Genomic DNA, 18696 nt, shown 5'->3' with positions numbered 1-18696 from the left:
AAAAAAAAAAAAAAAAAAAAAAAAAAAAAAAAAAAAAATATGAGAAGAGCATGGAACTGGGGTTGGGATCTTTATGGTGATTATTACAAAGACCAGCCTCTAAAGTGAACAGACACGTTTTTACAGCCTTTTACTTCTGCTGGTTATTCTGGACAGTTCTGGGGCTTCATAAAAGCTACCCATGGTAGAGTCCACTCACACTCTGGGCAGGCCAGTTTCCTTTTTTGGACACGGATCTTTGTACATCTGGTGCACTCTGGAATCCCCGCTGCCAGTACTTAGAGATTCTTTTCAAGACACGTGGTCGTTTTTGAAATCCACTGTGGCTACCCACATTTAGTGAGCACCCTGCTACTTAGAAAGAGGCAAAAAATAACAAACACCTCTTACAAGCAACTGCTTATCTAATGATGGGGACAGTTATGACAGTAGTTACTATTCATTGAGCACCAGCTGAGTGCCAGCCACAGTATCTGAACTACATCATTTAATCTTCAAAAATATCTTCAAGCATATCACAGATGAGGAAAGCAAAGTTTAGGGAGATCATTCCTATATTTTTGAAACCAGTTCTGGCTGACTTACAGATATGATTTTGTCCACTTTGAAAAATTAAAACCAAACTGTTCTAGGGCTACTATAACAAGGTACCGCAAACTAGGTGGCTTAAAACAACAGAAATGTATTCTATCCCAGATTTGGAGGTTAAAAGTCCAAAATCAACGTGTTGTCAGGGCCACACTCCCTCTGAAGGATCTAAGAGACAATCCTTCCTTGCCTCTTCCAGCTTCGGGTGGCTTCTGGCATTCCTTGGCTTGTAGCAGCATCACTCCAATCTTGACCTTCATCTTCACATGGCCTTCTTTCCTGTGTGTTTCTCTCTGTGTCCTCTCCTCTTCTTATAAGGACACTACTTGTTAGATTTAGGGACCACCCTAAAACCAGGGTGATTTCATCTTGAGATCCTTAACTAATTTCATCTGCATGGATCCTATTTCTGCATAAAATCATTCTGAGGTTCTAGGTGAACAAGAACTTGGAGGACACTATTCAACCCACAACACAAACCAGCAACAAAATACACCTGTCAAAAGGACTAAAATCCACATGAAAAAGGTACCATTTGTGGTTATAAATCCAATTACCTGCATATTGTCAGATAACGGTTCTCAGCTATGTTCCCCTGGTCTGCAGCATCATCAACAACATCACTTGAGAGTTTGCTATAAATGCTCATTTTCAGGCCCCACCCCAGAGTTACTGAGTCACAATCTAGGAGTGAGTCCAGCAGTTTGTATTGTAACCAGCCCTCTGGGTGATTCTGTTGCCTCTGAAGTTTCGGAACCAATGTTATAAGGCAATTGAAAACAAAAGAGTTTGATAACACTACAGAAGGGCCAGCAGGTTAAGAGAAAGTGGTCTCACCTTACAATGACTTTTTCAGCAAACCTGTCCTGTCTAAACATAATTATGGATTTCCAAGTTCAGCTATTGCATTATTGAATTATTGAAAAAACATTTTACCATACTTTCATTTTAAGTTTAATTTAGATTTCAAAGTGAACTCGTGTACTAAACTGTACTTAGTAGTGTTTTTTTTTTTTTTTGCTTCCTTTAATCTTGTCAACAACCGTGCAATTTAGGTTCTATTATTTCTGCCATGTTATTGAAAAGTACACTGAGACTCAGAAATGTAAACCCCCGGAGACTCAAAAAACCAGAAACATAGACAGGATAGGAGCTTTTTACTCTGTATATTAAAATGTTTGGTTTGTTTCCATTTTAGAAACAGTTTGATAGATGATGCTAAGGCCTGCTTGAGAAAGCATGATGTTGGGACCAAATATTCTCACTTGTCGTATAACAAATGTTCCATCCTTTTGCCGTTGTTGGCTAAAGAGGGAAAACTCCATCTGTTGTTCACCCTCCGGTCAGAGAAGGTAAGTGGACACAAAGGCACCTACCATGAAATCTCAGAACATTTAAAAATCCCATGAAATTTTGTTACTTGCACACAATTTGAGGCCATGATTCTCAAATGGACTTTTAAAATTGTGGTATTCAAGGGATACAGGAAGCCATAGGACAACATGGTATTTCTTGAAGAGGTTTTGGAAAGAAAAATAAGGAATTTGGCTAGCAAGTAATTTAAAATATTTTTAGACCAGAGTTGCTTAACCTTGGTGCTAGTGGCATTTGGGGCTGGATAATTCTTCATTGTAGAGGGTTGTCCTGTGCATTGTGGGATGTTTAGCATCATTCTGGGCCTCTACCCCCTAGATGCCAGTAGCACACACACACACATACACTTCCCTTTGTGACAACCACAAATGTCTCTAGACATTGCCTGCTGTCCTGGCAGGGACTTGGAGATGACAAAATTGTCCCCACCAAGAACCACTGTTTTAGACTCATTCCATCCCAGGTACAGTGTGAAAACACCAGAGCACAGAAGGTAACAGGCTAGGCCCTGAAGCTGGCGGCCCACATCGAATGCAGGCTCTCTCTCCTTCTGTGTGACTTTGTCCTATTTACTTACCTTCTCTGTGCTTCAACCTCTTCACCTGTAAAATGAGGAGAAAATATCAGTTACTGCGTCACAGGGCTGCTATGAGGATTTCACAGGGTCATAAATGTCAGGCACCTGAAACAACATTGGCACTTGGCAAGAGTTCAGTAAGTTTCACCTGTCACCCTTAGTGTCAAGTGGCAGACAAGGCTGAAGTTTTAGGATAAATGATTTCACTTTAATGAAATACTGGGCTGGGAATGGAGTTTTTGGCTTACCCCTCCACCCCTGAGTGCCATCTCCCCTCTCCCTTGCTGCTGGTGATATTTCCAAGGAAAAGTTGAGGAAACAGAACTTTCAAGGTTAGCCAAGTACAAAAAGAAAATAGGTCGTAATAACATGGCTTTTTTTCCCCTACTTTTAAACCTCTATTTTTAAATTTATAACAAAAGAATGAATATATCTTTTAAAAATCAAATTGATCAAAAGGATTATAATTATTAAGGTGACCATATGGTTTATTATACAAACTGAGACACTTTTGTCTGGCACAAATATGGGACATGAGGCAAAGTGGAATTGTCATGGGTAAACCAATATATATGATTGCTTTTAAAATGAAAAATTACAAAAGCAGGTGGGTTTGCTGACCCACCTAAACACCCAACTTCACACCATCAATCACTGTCACCTCTTTTAGCTGTATTTCTTGAAAGTTATCTCCATTTTTCTATATAGTTATATGACTAGTTCTTGATTAATCAAGTGTAGACATTGACTATTGACTTTCTATTATGACAGAATAGAATTGAGCACTCTAATACCTCTGATCTCCCTCCCCATCCTCCTGATATCATTACATCACCATTTTAGATAATAACATGGCTTTTTAAGTAGAATAATGAAAAGTATCTTGTTAGCAAAAATAAAAAAGCTGAGGAATCAGCTGAAGTTCAGTGAACTTGGAAGTAGACTTGTGTGGATTCTTTTCAGTCTGAGCCAGGCAACAAGGACTTAAACACGTGAGATGATGAAAATCCAGGTTCTGAGGAGTCTGTTCCCAGCTCTGCCAATAAACACAGTAGAGGCAGAGGCACGAAGTATATTTTTTGAAGTATCAGATGAACAGTAATGTAGAAAACCTATTTAAGACCAAAACCTCAAGCAGGTGGGTCTCTGGTCACTTGTTTCACTCAGAGCTGCTTTGTCTGTTGATCATTAAGATCACATTTTTTTTTTTTTTTTAAGAAAGCATTTGAATCTAATTAAATCTGACTGTAAACATGATCTGGCTTGGGGTCGAGAAATTCCCTCTGGGGCATACTGGAGCTCCACCCCTCCCTGGAGTCACACAGGCAGGGGGCTCACCAGGAGACTTCCTCCCAGTAGATGGGGACAGGCCCTCCCACCCCAGGTCATCAGTTTACCCCACTCTAGTGAGTGCTGTCCTGCCAGCTAGATGGGAACTGGAGCAAATTCTTAATCTCCCCAGGCCTCAGTTTTCTCATCCCTAAAATGGGACTGAAAACAGTACCTATTGTGTAGGGTTGTTCTAAGAGTACAAGATGTCTATAAAGTACAAAACTTTGTTTTGCATTATGTCTGTGTTTGGCACAGCCATAAAAGCTCCATGACATTGGCTATTATGTGTTTTAATTTTTTCCTTGTCTGGGTCCACCTTGGTTAAGGGGCTCCTCCCAGAGCCCTAGATCCCTGGTGCCCAGCAAAGCATCAGCAAAACCCCGTCTCCCCTCGCACACCTTGTCATAGACCTCCACACCTTCAAGGCCACCCACTCGATGGCTTTCAGGAATCAGCTACTACATTATGGTTGGTTGTTCTCTTCTCCTGCTACCCCCTTCTCTCCCCTCTCTCCTCCTCCTTCTCTCCGTTCTGCTTCCTGCTCTCTGGAGCTTGAAGTAGGCAAGAGAAAATTCAAGAACAAAAACAGACAGTCTTAGGAAATTAGGCTGCAACATTATTCGGCTTCTGAGTAGAATTTCATAAGGTTTTATTTAATAAGTATTCTATACTATTTACAAAAAAAAGGATTGAAATCTTCTCTACTTAGGGCCCATTTTGATACTGACTGTTGCTTTGCCTCCCGCGGATTTGTCACCCTTTTCCCCTGGGTGATGGAGCCGCCAAAGATTACTCAAAGCCCAACTCTTCTGAGCAGTGAGAAGGCTCAAAGAGGTTAATCTCCCGGAACCCTCAAGAGAGAGGCATTCCTTCCATTTGAGAAATTAACCCTGAATTGGGGTTCTCTTCCTGCATTATTCTCCAGACCGGGAAGTTACAGGAAGAGAACATAAACATCTGGACCATAACAGTCATCTAGTTTGTCCTTACATAGATGTATTGGTCCAGGTGCTAAAAACACCAATGTGACCTCTTGATTTCATTTCTAAGTGTCAAGAACTGATGTTACAAGTTCTTGTTATTAAATATGTAACAAGGGCCAAGCACTGTTCCACGTGCTTCAGTCATAGCTCATGTAACCATCTTCACAGCTCTGGGAGATGCACACAGAAGTCCACAATGTCATCACACACATTGCACACAGCTGAGAAGAGGCAAACTCTGGACTCTAGCTGGCCCTGAGGTCTCTTTGACAGTTTAGTAGAGAGAGGATAGTGGGTACTAGGCAGGAGTGGGAGTAAAACAAATTGGGGTCAGTTTGCTGAGAAGTTTAGTCCTGCAGAAGAGAGAAGAATAGAGGGTTTGTACCTCTCCACCTCTGCTCAAGATAGGAGAGAAATCATTTTAGAGACAGAGATAAGAAAGGGGGTAGTATTTAGAATGCTGCAAATGGAGACACACATTATCCTACAGTCAGGAAGGAATGGAATCAAGGGTATAGGTGGAAGGGGGCAACACAGGGAAAAGAGAGACCCCTATTCCTTTACAGAGATGAACAGAGATGCCGACACAGGTCAATGCTAATGATTCCAATGACCATATTTTCTGTGTTTTAGTAAATTCTTAATAAATATATGGTTTGCTGATTAGGAACATGGCTCTAGAATTAAATGCTGATTTACATTCCAGCTCATCCTGTGAGCTTGGTCAGGTTATTTAACATCTTTGAGTCTTAGATTCCTTGTACTGTGGAGTGAATGTCCCCCAAAACTCACTGAAGCTTGACTCCCATTGTAACAGTGTTAAGAGGTTGGGAAATCCCATTCTGGTAATTGAAAGGTGGGGCTTTTAAAAGGTGATTAGATTGTGAGAATTATACCTTGTGAATAGATTAATCTATTGATAGTTTAATGGGTGACATGGGTGTGGTTATGATGGCTTAAAAAGGAGAGCAAGTGAGGAGGTTAGCTGTCTCTCTTGCTCAGCCATTTCATGATCTGACACCTTGAGTCACTGAAGAGCCACGACCAAGAAGGCCCTTACCAGATATGTACCCTGGACTGTGGACTTCCCAGCCTCCAAACTGTAAGAAATAAATTCTATTTCTTTTGAAATTATCCAGTCTCAGTATCCTGTCATAAGCAACAGAAACAGACTAATACAGCTTGTCTGGAAGTGGAAATAATAATAGTATAAAAGTATCATATATGTTCATCAACAAATAGTTGGATTAGCAAATTCTGATTATGCATACAGTGGAATACTAGTCAGCCATACAAAGGAACGCAGTGCTGATACATGATAAAGTGTGGAAGAACCTTGAAAACATTATGCTAAGTGAGAGAAGCCAGACACAAATGGTTAAATATCATATGATTCCCTTTACATGAAATATCCAGACTATGTAAATCCATGGAGACAGAAAATAGGCGCAGGGGGATAAGGGGAATGGGGATCAGGTGCTTAGTGGGTATGGTGTTTCCTTTTGGGGTGATGAAAATATTCTGGAATGAGATAGCAGAAGTGGTTGCACAACACTGGATGTATTAAATGTCACTGAATTATTTACTTTAAAATGGTTAATTTTATGTTATGTGAATTTCACCTCATTTAAAAAAAAACACTTTAAAAACAAATAGTAGCTTCTAGAACTGTTCGGAGGACTCAGTGAGAAAAACTGTTGTGAAACTCCGTGCTCAGACACGGTAGGCACTCGTCAAGGACTCAACGAAATCCTGTGTTGGTACTACTGCTCTTTATATTATCCAGTCTTTCAGCTTTTTTACCCAATCAATGCCAATCTGTTTGTGTGTGTATGGTATCTTTTGGGAGCAAAAAGAGAAAAATTAGGAATGAGGGAAATTCTCAAAGTTCATTTTTTTAATAGTGTTCAAGGAAAAACATTTTTGTGTTCTTGTTCACCACTTATCACTACCAAGGTAGAAATGGTTTCTGGCACAAAATAGGAGTTGGGTAAATATTTGTTGAATGAGCAAGTGGTTCTAAAATTGGAATCCCACATTGTAACTCTGTTCTTTCAATAACCAGCTAAGAAGGTCACCTGGAGAAGTTTGCTTCCCCGGAGGAAAGAGTGAGCCAGCAGACAAGGATGACATAGCCACGGCTCTCCGGGAAGCCCAGGAGGAGGTGGGGCTGCATCCTCATCAAGTGGAGGTCGTCTGCCGCCTGGTGCCATATCTGATTGATGTAAGGGTTTTCTTAGACTCTCATGAGCTCCCAGTGTATCTGGTGTTCTCAGGATTCCACGTTTGTCCAAACTGACCCCAAAGAGTACTGGACATAAAGTCAGGAGACTAGTTGTTCTCTCTGGGCCCCTCTTTCCCCATCTAGAAATAGAAGGGTCAAACTCCATCAGCCCAGTTCACACTGGGTGCTGTGGAACCCTGAAGATGCTTCAGAATTGTTTCATTAACATGCAATTCATATTTACTTTTCTCCAGTATTCATATCTTTTGAGAGTTTGGTTGAAAAAATAACACACACTCCAGTGTGCTCTATACCAAATTTTAGTCCCTTGGAAGCCATCAATGCATTACTTTTGCCCTAAACGTACTCATTTTTGTACGTACCTTAGAATAAACTTTCTCTATATCACATTAATTGAGCAGTACCCTGAGATCGCTAGGCAAGCTGTTTAAAAACTATAACTATTTGTAACTGCATTTCTGTGTGAATCAGGATTTCCTTGATAGTATGCACCAAAACAACATATTTTTAAAAAACGGAATGAAGGGGCCGGCCCGTGGCTCACTCGGGAGAGTGCGGTGCTGATAACACCAAGGCCCCGGGTTCGGATCCCATATAGGGATGGCCGGTTAGCTCACTGGATGAGCATGGTGCTGACAATACCAAGTCAAGGGTTAAGATCCCCTTACCGGCCATCTTTTAAAAAAAATAAAAAAAATAAAAAAAACAGAATGAATTCTGGAGCTGATATAGCCAGATCTTATTTCCTATGAGTTAACAACTCGATTATTGTACTAATTGACTTTAGAAGAAGTAAATATTGTACATTCAGACTTGGATAACAGCATTATTTTATTAGTGTAAACATCTTAATAAAATCTTTAATTTTTTTTTTTTGCCTCCAAATTTTTATTCTGAAAAATCTCACATCTTTAGAAAAGTTGCAAGAATGGTACAATGAGTACCACAGAGCTTTCACCTAGATTTTTCAGTTAATATTTTGCTGTATTTATTTGCTTCTTGTGTATGTTTTCCTGAGTAAGTCTGTTACTCTCAATACATTTTTTTTTACTTTTAATTTGTTTTATTATAGATCCTTAAATATTATTATTATTATTTTTTTTTTATTTTGTCAATATACAATGTAGTTAGTTATTGTGTCCCATCACCAAAACCTCCCTCCCCCCTTTATAACAGTTGTAGATTTATGGAAAAGTTAAAGTTAAAGCAAAGATAGCACAGAGAGTTCTCATATACCCCACAACCAGTTTCCCCTATGGTTGGCATCTTACGTCACTGTGTGCATTTGTCATGACTAGGAAACCAATGTTAGTACATTACTATTAACTAAACTCCGGACTGTATTTGCCTTTTTCTAACTTTTCTCCTAGTCCTCATTTCTGCCCTAGATCTCATCCAAGATACCATATTGTAGTTGGTTGTCATGTCTCTTTAGTCCTCAGGTCTGTAACAGTTTCTCAGACTTTCCTTATTCTGATGACCCTGATGGTACTGACGTGTACTGGTGAGATATTTCTTAGAATGTTCATCCATTTGAATTTGTCAGATATTTTTCTCATGGTTAAACTGGGGTCATGGTTTGGGAGAAGAATACCACAGAGGTGAAATGGCCTCATCACTTAATAAGAGAGGTAGGTGTAAACTTTTTTATGTTTTATATATTGGGCTTTCCGGTAAATTTTTATTTCAAAAGAATGATCCACTGATGCCTAATAATTAGAAAGCCAGTGGATTAGATCATCCTTTATGTTCCATTTGGCTCAAAGTCTTGGAGGTCCAGTGTTGTGAAGATCAATGCTGAGACATCTGTCTTAATTGGGTCCATTTAAAAATAGAAAGGTCACCACTCAAGGGAAATTTAGTTTGGAAGAAGCTAGCAGCCGCTCAGTAGATGCTTGCTAAGTATGGGTGTGTCTCTGCGGGAGAGAGAGAAAAAAAGAAAGAAAGAAACATGGGATCAAATAAGAAATGTATCAATTGCTTCCTTTTCAATTCTGTTTTCTAATGGATACTCTTCTGTTGACTTCTGCAAATCCTCCAGCACATTTTGGAAATTTATTTTAGAACTCTATTGACAAATTGAGTCATAATAATGAGAAGTTCACAAAGTGAGAGTAACCCCATTTCCAAGGTCCCAGAAGCCAATGAATTCTGCATGTGAGTGGACAGAATCCAGCAGTGTTCACAGGAGTACGTTGAGTCTTGAGGAGATTTCTGGGAGCCAGACACTCCTGGAGCAGGAGATTTCTAAGATGACATTATCAAGAAATTAAAATAAACAGAGGCTTTAAAGAAAGGTATACTGTGTTCAGAAGTACTAAGGAGGGTTGTTTTGTTTTTTGGCCGTTGCTAATTTTTTAAATGTATTAAGAAATACCATGTATTGAACACTTACAAGCATAATCTAATATAGTGATTCTTAACCTAGAGTGATTTTGCCACCCAGGGGGTAGATGGAGATGTTTTGGGGTGTCACAGCTGGGTGGTGCCAGTGGCTCTTTCCCTACCCCCTGAATTAACTCTTGCAGGCAGGCTATGACCCTCAACCCCACCCCAGTTACCCCCATGTCACACATTTAGGTACTTGTCTTTGCCAAAGTCTCTGAAATGGAACCAGGGGACATTTCTCCTTTCTCTTGGTATGTGGCCCAGACATTTCCATTCATTCTCTCTCCTTCACTTGGCCACCTCTGAAGCCTCAACTCCTTCAACAGTTCAGCATATTTCAGTCACGTGTCCTAACTTCCTGGGACTGTTTCTAATAGTACTCAGCTCCTTCCAGAGGCCCTGAAGCCTGCCTCATCCCACGCTTTTTTTTTAAGGGTGTCTATCCCATTTTTTTAAGGGCTGCAGAGTACCCCATTATATGGATATAATCATAATTTATCTAACCTAAATATCCATCGGTTGAAGAGTGATAACTTCAGGGTTTGAGGCTGCTGCAAATAATGCGTTAGCCTTGTACTTGTGTCTTTTCTCACTGATATCAATTTATCATACAGATATATACATGCACATGCAATTCCTAGGTCAAAGGGACCACATTATTACAATATTGTCAAATGCCATTTCAGAAGATAGTACTAGTTTATGTTCATAAAAGGTAATGTTTTCAGAGTCATCTCAGATGCTGCTGCAGGTAGGTGAGGTACTACCTCTGTTCCACAGAGGACATAAATATGCTTCCAGAACTAGTTCTTCCTCCTTTCCTACCTGCCTTCTGTAACTGGTGGCTTTGGCGTATTTTCTTATCTTACATAGAAGTGGCATGATTTAGCATTTGAAACAATGTCACTTCACTTCTTAATTTGTATATTTTGTTTTCCTCTTTTAGAGAGATACATTGATAACCCCAGTTGTGGGTTTTATAGACCACAATTTCCAGGCCCAGCCGAATCCCGACGAAGTTAAGGCAGTGTTCCTGGTGCCTCTGGACTATTTCCTGAGCCCTCGTGTCTACCACCAGCACCATGTCACGCGTCATGGCCACCATTTTGTCGGCCATCACTTTGTGTACACAAACCCTGAGGATGATGTGACTTACCACATCAGGGCTATAACTGCACGTTTTGCTGTGTTGGTTGCCTTAATTATTTTGAGGAAAAAACCCACCTTTGAGGTTGAATTTAATCTCAATGATTTAATATCATCCTCTGAAGAGTCTTTCCTGAAGCTTTATAAAAATGCTACAAGCAAGTTATGATTTATGAGACCAACTTACAAATAATTATCCAGGAGGTTTTTGTGTGTGCTTACCCACAGAACGATGATAATGCCAGCTGGTGGAATTTGACAGATGTGAATATTTTCTCTGTAATAAGAAGATAAAAATCATCCCTTTTTTCCAGTTGCCTTCTATTATCTGAAAGAGCAAAACAGTTTCAAAAGTAGAAAAATGTGTTTCTAGTATTAAAAAATGTCACCCACAATTTGTTAACAGCATTTTTCTTATGCATATAAGAGAGTATCTGGCACATAGTAGGTACTTAACAAATTCTTGTTGAATATATGGCCATGTGGCATTTCCCTTATTAGGAAGAAGCAATATCTTTTTCTCTCTGTTGTTACATGTGACAGAAACTTGTGGCCAGCAATCAAAACCTATCTTCCCTTTCTTCCATGGCAGTAGAATTTAATTTGGGTTCATAGTTCCCCAGATAGAAATAGCATTATTTAGGACCCTGTGTCATGAAATTTGACTCTGGGGCTTAGTTTAGGCCAGTGGGACATAGTTCAAAGTTGACCTTGCAGATCATCTCCCATTTAAGAGATATGCCAGTTTCCCTGGAGTTGCTCTGGTTCCCCTTTCTTTAAGCTGCAACATGGACTTGTCTGCAACCCAGCCCGGACCATATAAATAAGGACGATCTTTGGGGAATGGCAGAACCAAAAGATGGGAAGAGCATAGATCTCTGAATGACTGGAGCAAAGCAATCCACCAACCTGGGCTCTTTACTTGGGACTGTTACATGAGAGAAGAGTAAAATTCTGTCATCTTTCTGCCACTGTAATTCGGGGTCCCTAACGCTTGAAAATGGCTAGATGGATACTCACTGAAACTTGAGGTGTAGCAAGCAGTTAGAATTCGGGATGATCTAACACTTCACATGTGAGTTTTGTGGCACTCTTAGGTATGGTGGAGTTTGGAAGTCATCTTTCAGAGCAGCTAAAATTGAGGAATATGAGAGCCTATATGCCTTCCAACTGGGAGAGAGTGACATGTGTCTCAAGATGATGAAGGCAGAAAAACACTGATTTGAAGCACAAGCCCCAAATTGAAGGTTAAAAAGACAAATATTCTGAATTACACACCTTGAGGCCTGCCACTTCTTATGTGGACATCTCCAGGTATTGTGCCTTAGAGTTAGCAGAGACTTCTTTGTTGAAGTATGATATTAACCATCCTGAACAAAGTCAGGGAGGCCAGTGACTAAAGCAACATAACCACAGTTCTGTAATGGCAATTTCACATCTTACTGGGTGCTGTTATTAGACTTTTGGGAAGCCAAGCCATTTTTAATAAGTTTGTTATAGCTGAAAATGTGATGGCCTCCCTGAACCCATCGATCAGCCATGCAACTGTCCGCTGCTGTCAAGTTTTTATTTCCTGAGAGCTGGCAGAGGCAAAATCCCATCCACTGCTTTATATCCGTAAATGTTTAAACGGTGCAAATCTGGCTCTAACCATGAAAGCAGATGTTGTGTAAGCATTCCCGTTAATATTCTGTAACTACCCCTGCATGAATAGGCCTAAACTGTTTCTGAACAATTATACAGGCATTTGCAAATGTGTATTTACAGTCTGACAGTGGCATAATTGCTGGGTAGATGGTTGACCTCTCTGGCACTGCAGAAAGCTGCCCTTCCCAAATGTTTATGTAAACTGCACAGACCTGCCTGGTTTCTGGGAGGAGTTGACCCTGCTGAAGTCTGCAATCTGAGTGGTGCTCATGGCCACCCAATTTAGGGAGCTGGATACTTAGTGATGGAGGCATTGCCCGCTCTTCTTAGTAATGTATTTTATGTCATCTATGTTCAGGGTTTTAGTTAAACTTCAAATCTAGCTCAGAAAAGTTATTGGAAAAGTAAAGATCTCAGGGAACTACAAAATTCCTGGACAAATGAGCCTCGAGAAGGATAGCCATGGGGAGCATGCAGCTAACTACCCCAAAACCAGGAGGATGGAACCTGCCATTGTGACAATGAACATCTGTTTGAACTGATTGATGCAGACAGAAAAACAACAGAAACTCAGTCCCTCAGTCCCCAGTTCCTTGGAGAAAGATCCATTTGGCCTAACACGGCTCACCTGGCAGTTTTCCAGTTACCTGCGAATATGTTCAAAGCCAGGGGTCAGTGTGGGCTAGATGGACATCCCAAAACATCTGTTTTCTCCAGTTCCTAAATTCTGTAAATTCTGTAGATTCTGCCACCAAGACAGCTCAACTCTGTCTTTGCAATCCAGCAACCTTGGTGAGGAAGTGGTTAAGAGCCTTGAGTCTGGAATCATCTAGGTTTGAATCCCAGCTCTAGCACCCATGTATTCTGTGACCTTAAGCAAGCTATCCATTCTCTGTAGGCCTCAGTTTCCTCTTCAGTAACATGAGAAAAATAAACTTTCTGTTTTAGGGTTGTCAGGGGACTAAATAAGTTAACACGTGACCTTTTTACTTAAAGCACACCAAAGTGCTCAGAATAGTGCGTGAGAAATAGTAAGTGCTCACTTGCCTGTTAGTTATTAATTATGGTATTGTTATAACTATAACAGCAAATCATAACGGTAATAATAAACATTGTTATTTCTCTAGTTCAGAGCTTCATCATTTTCCTATACTGGAGGTTCTAGAACTTCCTTAGTTCATAAAGCCCTTAGCAGTAACTTTTTCAAGACAGATCTCAGTCAAAAGAGATACTTAACAATTTTAGGTCCGAACAACATAAGTGTTTATAGCTTTCTAACTTGGTAACCATTTGAAGATATAGTGTACATACACTAAAAGAAAAATATTATTTTCACTATAATCTTAAATAACCACAGTTGCTAGGGCCGGCCCGGTGGCGCACTGGAGAGTGCGCCGCTTGAGAGCGCAGCGGCGCTCCCGCTGAGGGTTCGGATCCCATGTGGAGACCGGTTCCCGCTCACTGGCTGAGCGCGGTGCGGGCGCGGCACCGAGGGTTGCGATCCCGTTGCCGGTCCCCGGTATGGGCGCAACACCGAGGGTTGCGATCCCGTTACCGGTCAGTAAAAAAGACAAAAAGGAAAAAAAAATAACCACAGTTGCTTACTAATGGAATGTATGCACCTGCTACTCACACGAGTAAACAGGAGATAAGTAGAGTTGGATAAAAGGGATAAACACACAAAGAGGTGAGGGACACCTCAGATTTGGGACTCAGAAACCATCCCGGTGGGGGTAGTGACAGCTGATCCTGATGAGTAAGGAGATGTTACCCAGGTGAGTGGGATGGTGAGTGGTGATGGGGACTAACATTTGTTAAGAACCTGTTACATACCCAGTCCTTCACTTTGATTATTTCATTTAATCCTCACACCAGTTCTCTTTAATGAGTGCTACAATAATTCCTATTTTTAGATAGGAAAACTGGAAGGTCAGAGAGGTTAAATATTTGCTTGTGATCACACAGTTAATAAATGGCAGAGCCAACATCCCCAAACCTCCACATATGGGCTTCAAAGACCATACTCTTTCTACTACCAGCCACTCACTCCCAGATGAGGCAAGAATAGAAGGTTAAATTTACATTTCCCTAGAATCACCACGTGCACAAGGAAAAGCAATACAATGTTAATAAACTTTAGAGTGCAGAGTTTATTTTTGCCTTCATCATGTCCTCCTGCTTATTCAGCTGGCGTTGCACACAGTGAAATGAGTAATTACTAGTATGGTTTTAATTAAAATGGAACATACCAATTAATATATGAAAGTGTTGGCATACTTACTAATTTAACAATCGTTCATGGCACCAGCTTTCCAGTTAAAGAACTGAGATGAAGAAACATTCCTCTACCCCTTAGACAAGAAGATTAAGTATAATCCAAAGGATTTTTTTGTTGTTTACAGCTGGTTTCTTATTTGAGCATAGCATGAGGTTTTAATAAAATCACTGGAGTGACCATCACTCAGTCCAGTTGTCTCTGAGGTGACATACTTGGGGTCTCTAATGGGATCTGTGGGTATATCCCATTCAGAATTCCTGACTGCTCACTCTCCCATCCACCCAGCCACCTCTCTGTGCCATCCCATTGTTGAACACGACTCAGACTTTACCAGTCAATTCCTCTGTGCACACTTCTTCAGTCACCCCCACTTTATAGCACAGACACTACTTCATTGTACTCCCTTGCATATCTGTATAATACCTGTGTAACTTTGTGCTTATTCCAGCCCTGACCTTAGAAGGGACAGTCTCCACTGGGAGACCCCCCAGTCTGACTTCCTGTGGCCTCAGGTGAATGGACCAAGGATCAATGGCCAACCCAAAGGTGGCCCCTAATTTAGTGGTCAGTAATCTATAATTTGTGTGGTATACTTAAATAACTGACTCCAGGCTCTTAGATTTTCCAAAGACTTTCAACTATGCCAGCAGACAACATGTGCTTGGGAAATATTTTGCCCATGAACATGCTGATGAGTCAGCCCAAGAAGTCAGAGTTCAAAAGTTAGTTGGTGAAATAAAAATTGGTGGAAATGTGTCCTTGCTCTAAGCGATACTTACTATGTCAGGGATCCCACCAGATACAACTGGAAGAAGAAATATTTCTTCAGCAACTTAAAGATCCTTTTTTAAGGTCTCATACTCAAGTCCATAAATTTTTATTTTATAGGTGTAAACTTGGTTTGATATTTCCTTGACTATAACTTTCCTCATTTTTCATTTTACATCTTAAGGTCTTTATTCTCTACTTTGTCATGGTTGTCAATGCCATTTCTCTGCTCTTTTTTTTTCCTCCTTGATTTCACTTGTTACCCATGTGAAACTTGAAGCTTTTCTTATTATTTTCTTCTACTTGCTTAATTAATGTGTGTTTCTTCACTCTGGGCTCATTTCATCTCCTTCTACAGGATTTGTTTCTCTTCTAAATCTGCACATTCCATGGATTCCAAAAAGGATTCTGAGAAGTTGCCTATGCTTTTTTTTTTTTTTCCTTCTGACTAAATCTGTATGTACTAACATCAGGCTAAATGATAAATTGAAGATAGAGGAAACCTTTTTCTAGAACTCTTAACCTGTTGTAAACATCTATTAATCCAGGTTAGCCCCCCTGTGGTGATTTAAATAGTGGCCCTAAAAAGATATGTCCAAGTCCTAACCCTGATACCTGTGAACACGACGTTATTTGGAAATAGGATCTTTGCAAATGTAACTAAGTTAAGGATCTTGAGATGTGAGAACTCAAGGTGGACCCTAAATCCAGTGACTGGTGTCCTTATAAATAAAAGGAGAGGGAGATTTAAGACACACAGACACAGAGAAACAGGGAAGAAGACGGAGGCAGAGACTGGGGTGTTGCAGCCACAAGCCAAGGGACACCAGAAATCACCAGAAGCCAAAAAAGGCAAGGAAGGATTCTCCCCTTGAACTGTGAGAGGGAGTGTGTCCCTGCCAGTGCTTTGATTTCAGATTTCTGGCATCCAGAACTTCTGTTGTTTTAAGCTACCAAGTTTGTGGTATTTTGTTAGGACAGACCTAGGAAACTGTACAACCCCCCTTCTGAAATAGCCCCCCATTTTGAGGAAAAGCTCTCCCCTCTGTTTTAGGATTAGCATGGAAACAGGACACTGTTGACTGTGCAGGGATTGGCACCCAGCCCAAACTCAGTTAATCAGATTTATTCCCTTGGGATTAGGACCGAGCGGCACCAGCATCTGCCTGCCTGTTCTTGGAGCGGAGCGTATGTGGGTGCCTCTGATCTGCCACTTGCTTGTCTGCAATGAGATAGAACAAAGTCAATGCACAGAATGGAGCAGGGATCAAAGTCAGCAGTGTGTCCTGAGGGTGTTGGGATTCCTGGATGTTTGTTGTTAAGGCCTAGTTGTTTCCATGGTTTCTGTGAAATGCCCCAGGCTTCATAATTAAATTCCCTAATATGCTTCAGCAAGCTTGGAAGGATTTCTCTAGCTTTCCTCTGAAAGTGTCCTAACACATCACGAGTATACATCTTTACATTCTTTAACCCCCTCCCATTCTCTTTTCTCATATCCTTTCACACCATGGGGGCCTTTAATTCTATTCTTTCTTAACATAGAATGGATCTACCCACATGTATAATCTTCTGGAAGCAATACGGTATGATAGAGAAGACTTTGAAGACTGAAAACCCAGGATTGTAATTAGCCCTTATCACTGCTATACGACCCATTGGACAGATTAGGCCTATATCCTAATTGCAAGAAAAACTGGAAAGTGGGCCTCTGGCAGTTTCACCTCTGCTGTGAGAGGCAGGCCCAGCGAACAAGGAAGAGGACGGTGGTGGGAAACCCGGTGCCTGCCACACAAGGAGGTGGAGCTGCTGTGACGGATGAGGGTGTAGGGGAGAGATTCCTGCCTGCTCCGCTCTTCTCACCCAGTCCCAGCAGTTGCCCCTGTGACTCCTCCATACGTTCAATGAGGGACACAGGGGGACACGGGAGACCCAAGTCAAGTCACTTACGTCTTTGATAACATGTGTGTTTTTTTCATCTCTTCTTTGCTGGTTCAGTAAACTAAAGCTAAAGCAAACATATCCAAGGCTGAACTGACATTCCTGATAGTCCTCAAACCTGGACCAGCCCTGAGTCTGGGCTGGTCCACACGATGCCTCTAGAGCTGTGCTTTTCGACACGGCAGCCACTAGACACAGGTGCCAGCAGAGCACTTGCAATGAGTCTAGTCCAAGCTGAGACGCCGTCAAGAGTAAAATTCACCCTGGACTTCAGAGACTTAGGATTGACTATGCAGTGAAATGATAACATTTTGGAGATGTTGGGCTAAATAAAATATAGTATTAAAATCAATTTATCCTGTTTCTTCATACTTTTTTGATTGTGGCTACTGAAATTGAAAATTATATATGTGGCTTGCAATATTCGAGGGATCTTCAAAATGTTCATGGAAAGGTTTGTATTCTCTTTTAATTCTATTTTTCCACAAACTTTTTGAAGTACCCTTGTATTTCTACTGGACAGCACAGCTCTAGGTGACTCATCTGTGGCCAGGACACTAGCACCTAGAGAAGTAATAATCACCTCTCTTGGGACCAAAATTGTTGCACACATACGTAAAAACACACTCATCAGTTCTCTGCCTCCCATGTTTCTGTGCTGCTCACCTCCTTGTGTCGCTACATCCTCAGGTCTTCTTACTAAAGAACTTAGTTGCTAGACTGGAAGTTCTATGAGGACAGAGACTACCTCTTTGGCATCCCCACGATCTGCCAGTGTCTGGCATGCTACAAGGACAACTCAAATTTCTCATCTCAGTGGCTCAACCCAGAAATCTGAGTTGTCCTTGACACTGCCCACCGTTGCCCTCACCCCCTATTCAGTGGCCCACCCACATCCCTAGGACCCTACCATTGCAGTGAGCTCCAGACCACTTCCAGCAGCCAATGCTTATATCTCTGTTCCAGAAGACTATTTCCAAATCCACAGTGGAAAGCTGGAAGTGCCAGGGAATTAATTCCCCCCATATCAGCCCTCAACCAATGACTGATGAGATTCAGTATATCAATAGCTCAGCTTCATTGCCTCTTGGGTGGGACAATTCTGAGCCATGTGTTCTGCACTTGCTCCCAAACCAGACTAAGCTCCAGTGGCTGCTGCTGTAGCTGGCTTAATACCTCCTGTATTGGCTGTCTTTCCTTCCTTGTCTCATTTCCCCACTCCCATACCAATGTGCCCTGCATATTCCAAATAAACTACTTAAATCTCTGTCTCAGGGTCTGTTTCTAGGTAAATACAATCTAAGACATTCCTATATCCAATCTGTCACAAAATGTTACTGAATTTGCCTTCTGAATATCTGCCAAATGCAGTTCTTTCCATCTTTCCTGACATCCACTTAGTTTAAACCATCATGAACTTCTTTTTTTTTTT

At 41.1% G+C, this 18696-nt stretch overlaps 1 protein-coding gene across 1 annotated transcript in view; it reads left to right on the top strand.

Moving 5' to 3' along the window:
• NUDT7 (nudix (nucleoside diphosphate linked moiety X)-type motif 7) overlaps nucleotides 1-11028 on the top strand; it is a 12686-nt gene extending 1658 nt beyond the window's left edge. Inside the window, exons 2-4 of the mRNA XM_008570588.1 lie at nucleotides 1787-1940; nucleotides 6920-7078; nucleotides 10434-11028. Of these exons, the coding sequence (XP_008568810.1) occupies nucleotides 1787-1940; nucleotides 6920-7078; nucleotides 10434-10802 (682 nt within the window). The 3' untranslated portion in view covers nucleotides 10803-11028. The remainder of the gene's footprint in view (nucleotides 1-1786; nucleotides 1941-6919; nucleotides 7079-10433) is intronic.
• Nucleotides 11029-18696: the final 7668 nt, after the last annotated feature.

The sequence above is a fragment of the Galeopterus variegatus genome, unplaced genomic scaffold, assembly GCF_000696425.1.
Source record: "Galeopterus variegatus unplaced genomic scaffold, G_variegatus-3.0.2 Scaffold617, whole genome shotgun sequence".
NCBI classification, from domain to species: Eukaryota; Metazoa; Chordata; class Mammalia; order Dermoptera; family Cynocephalidae; genus Galeopterus; species Galeopterus variegatus.
Note: the sequence above shows the minus strand (reverse complement) of the source record. Positions and strands in the feature narration are given on the sequence as shown.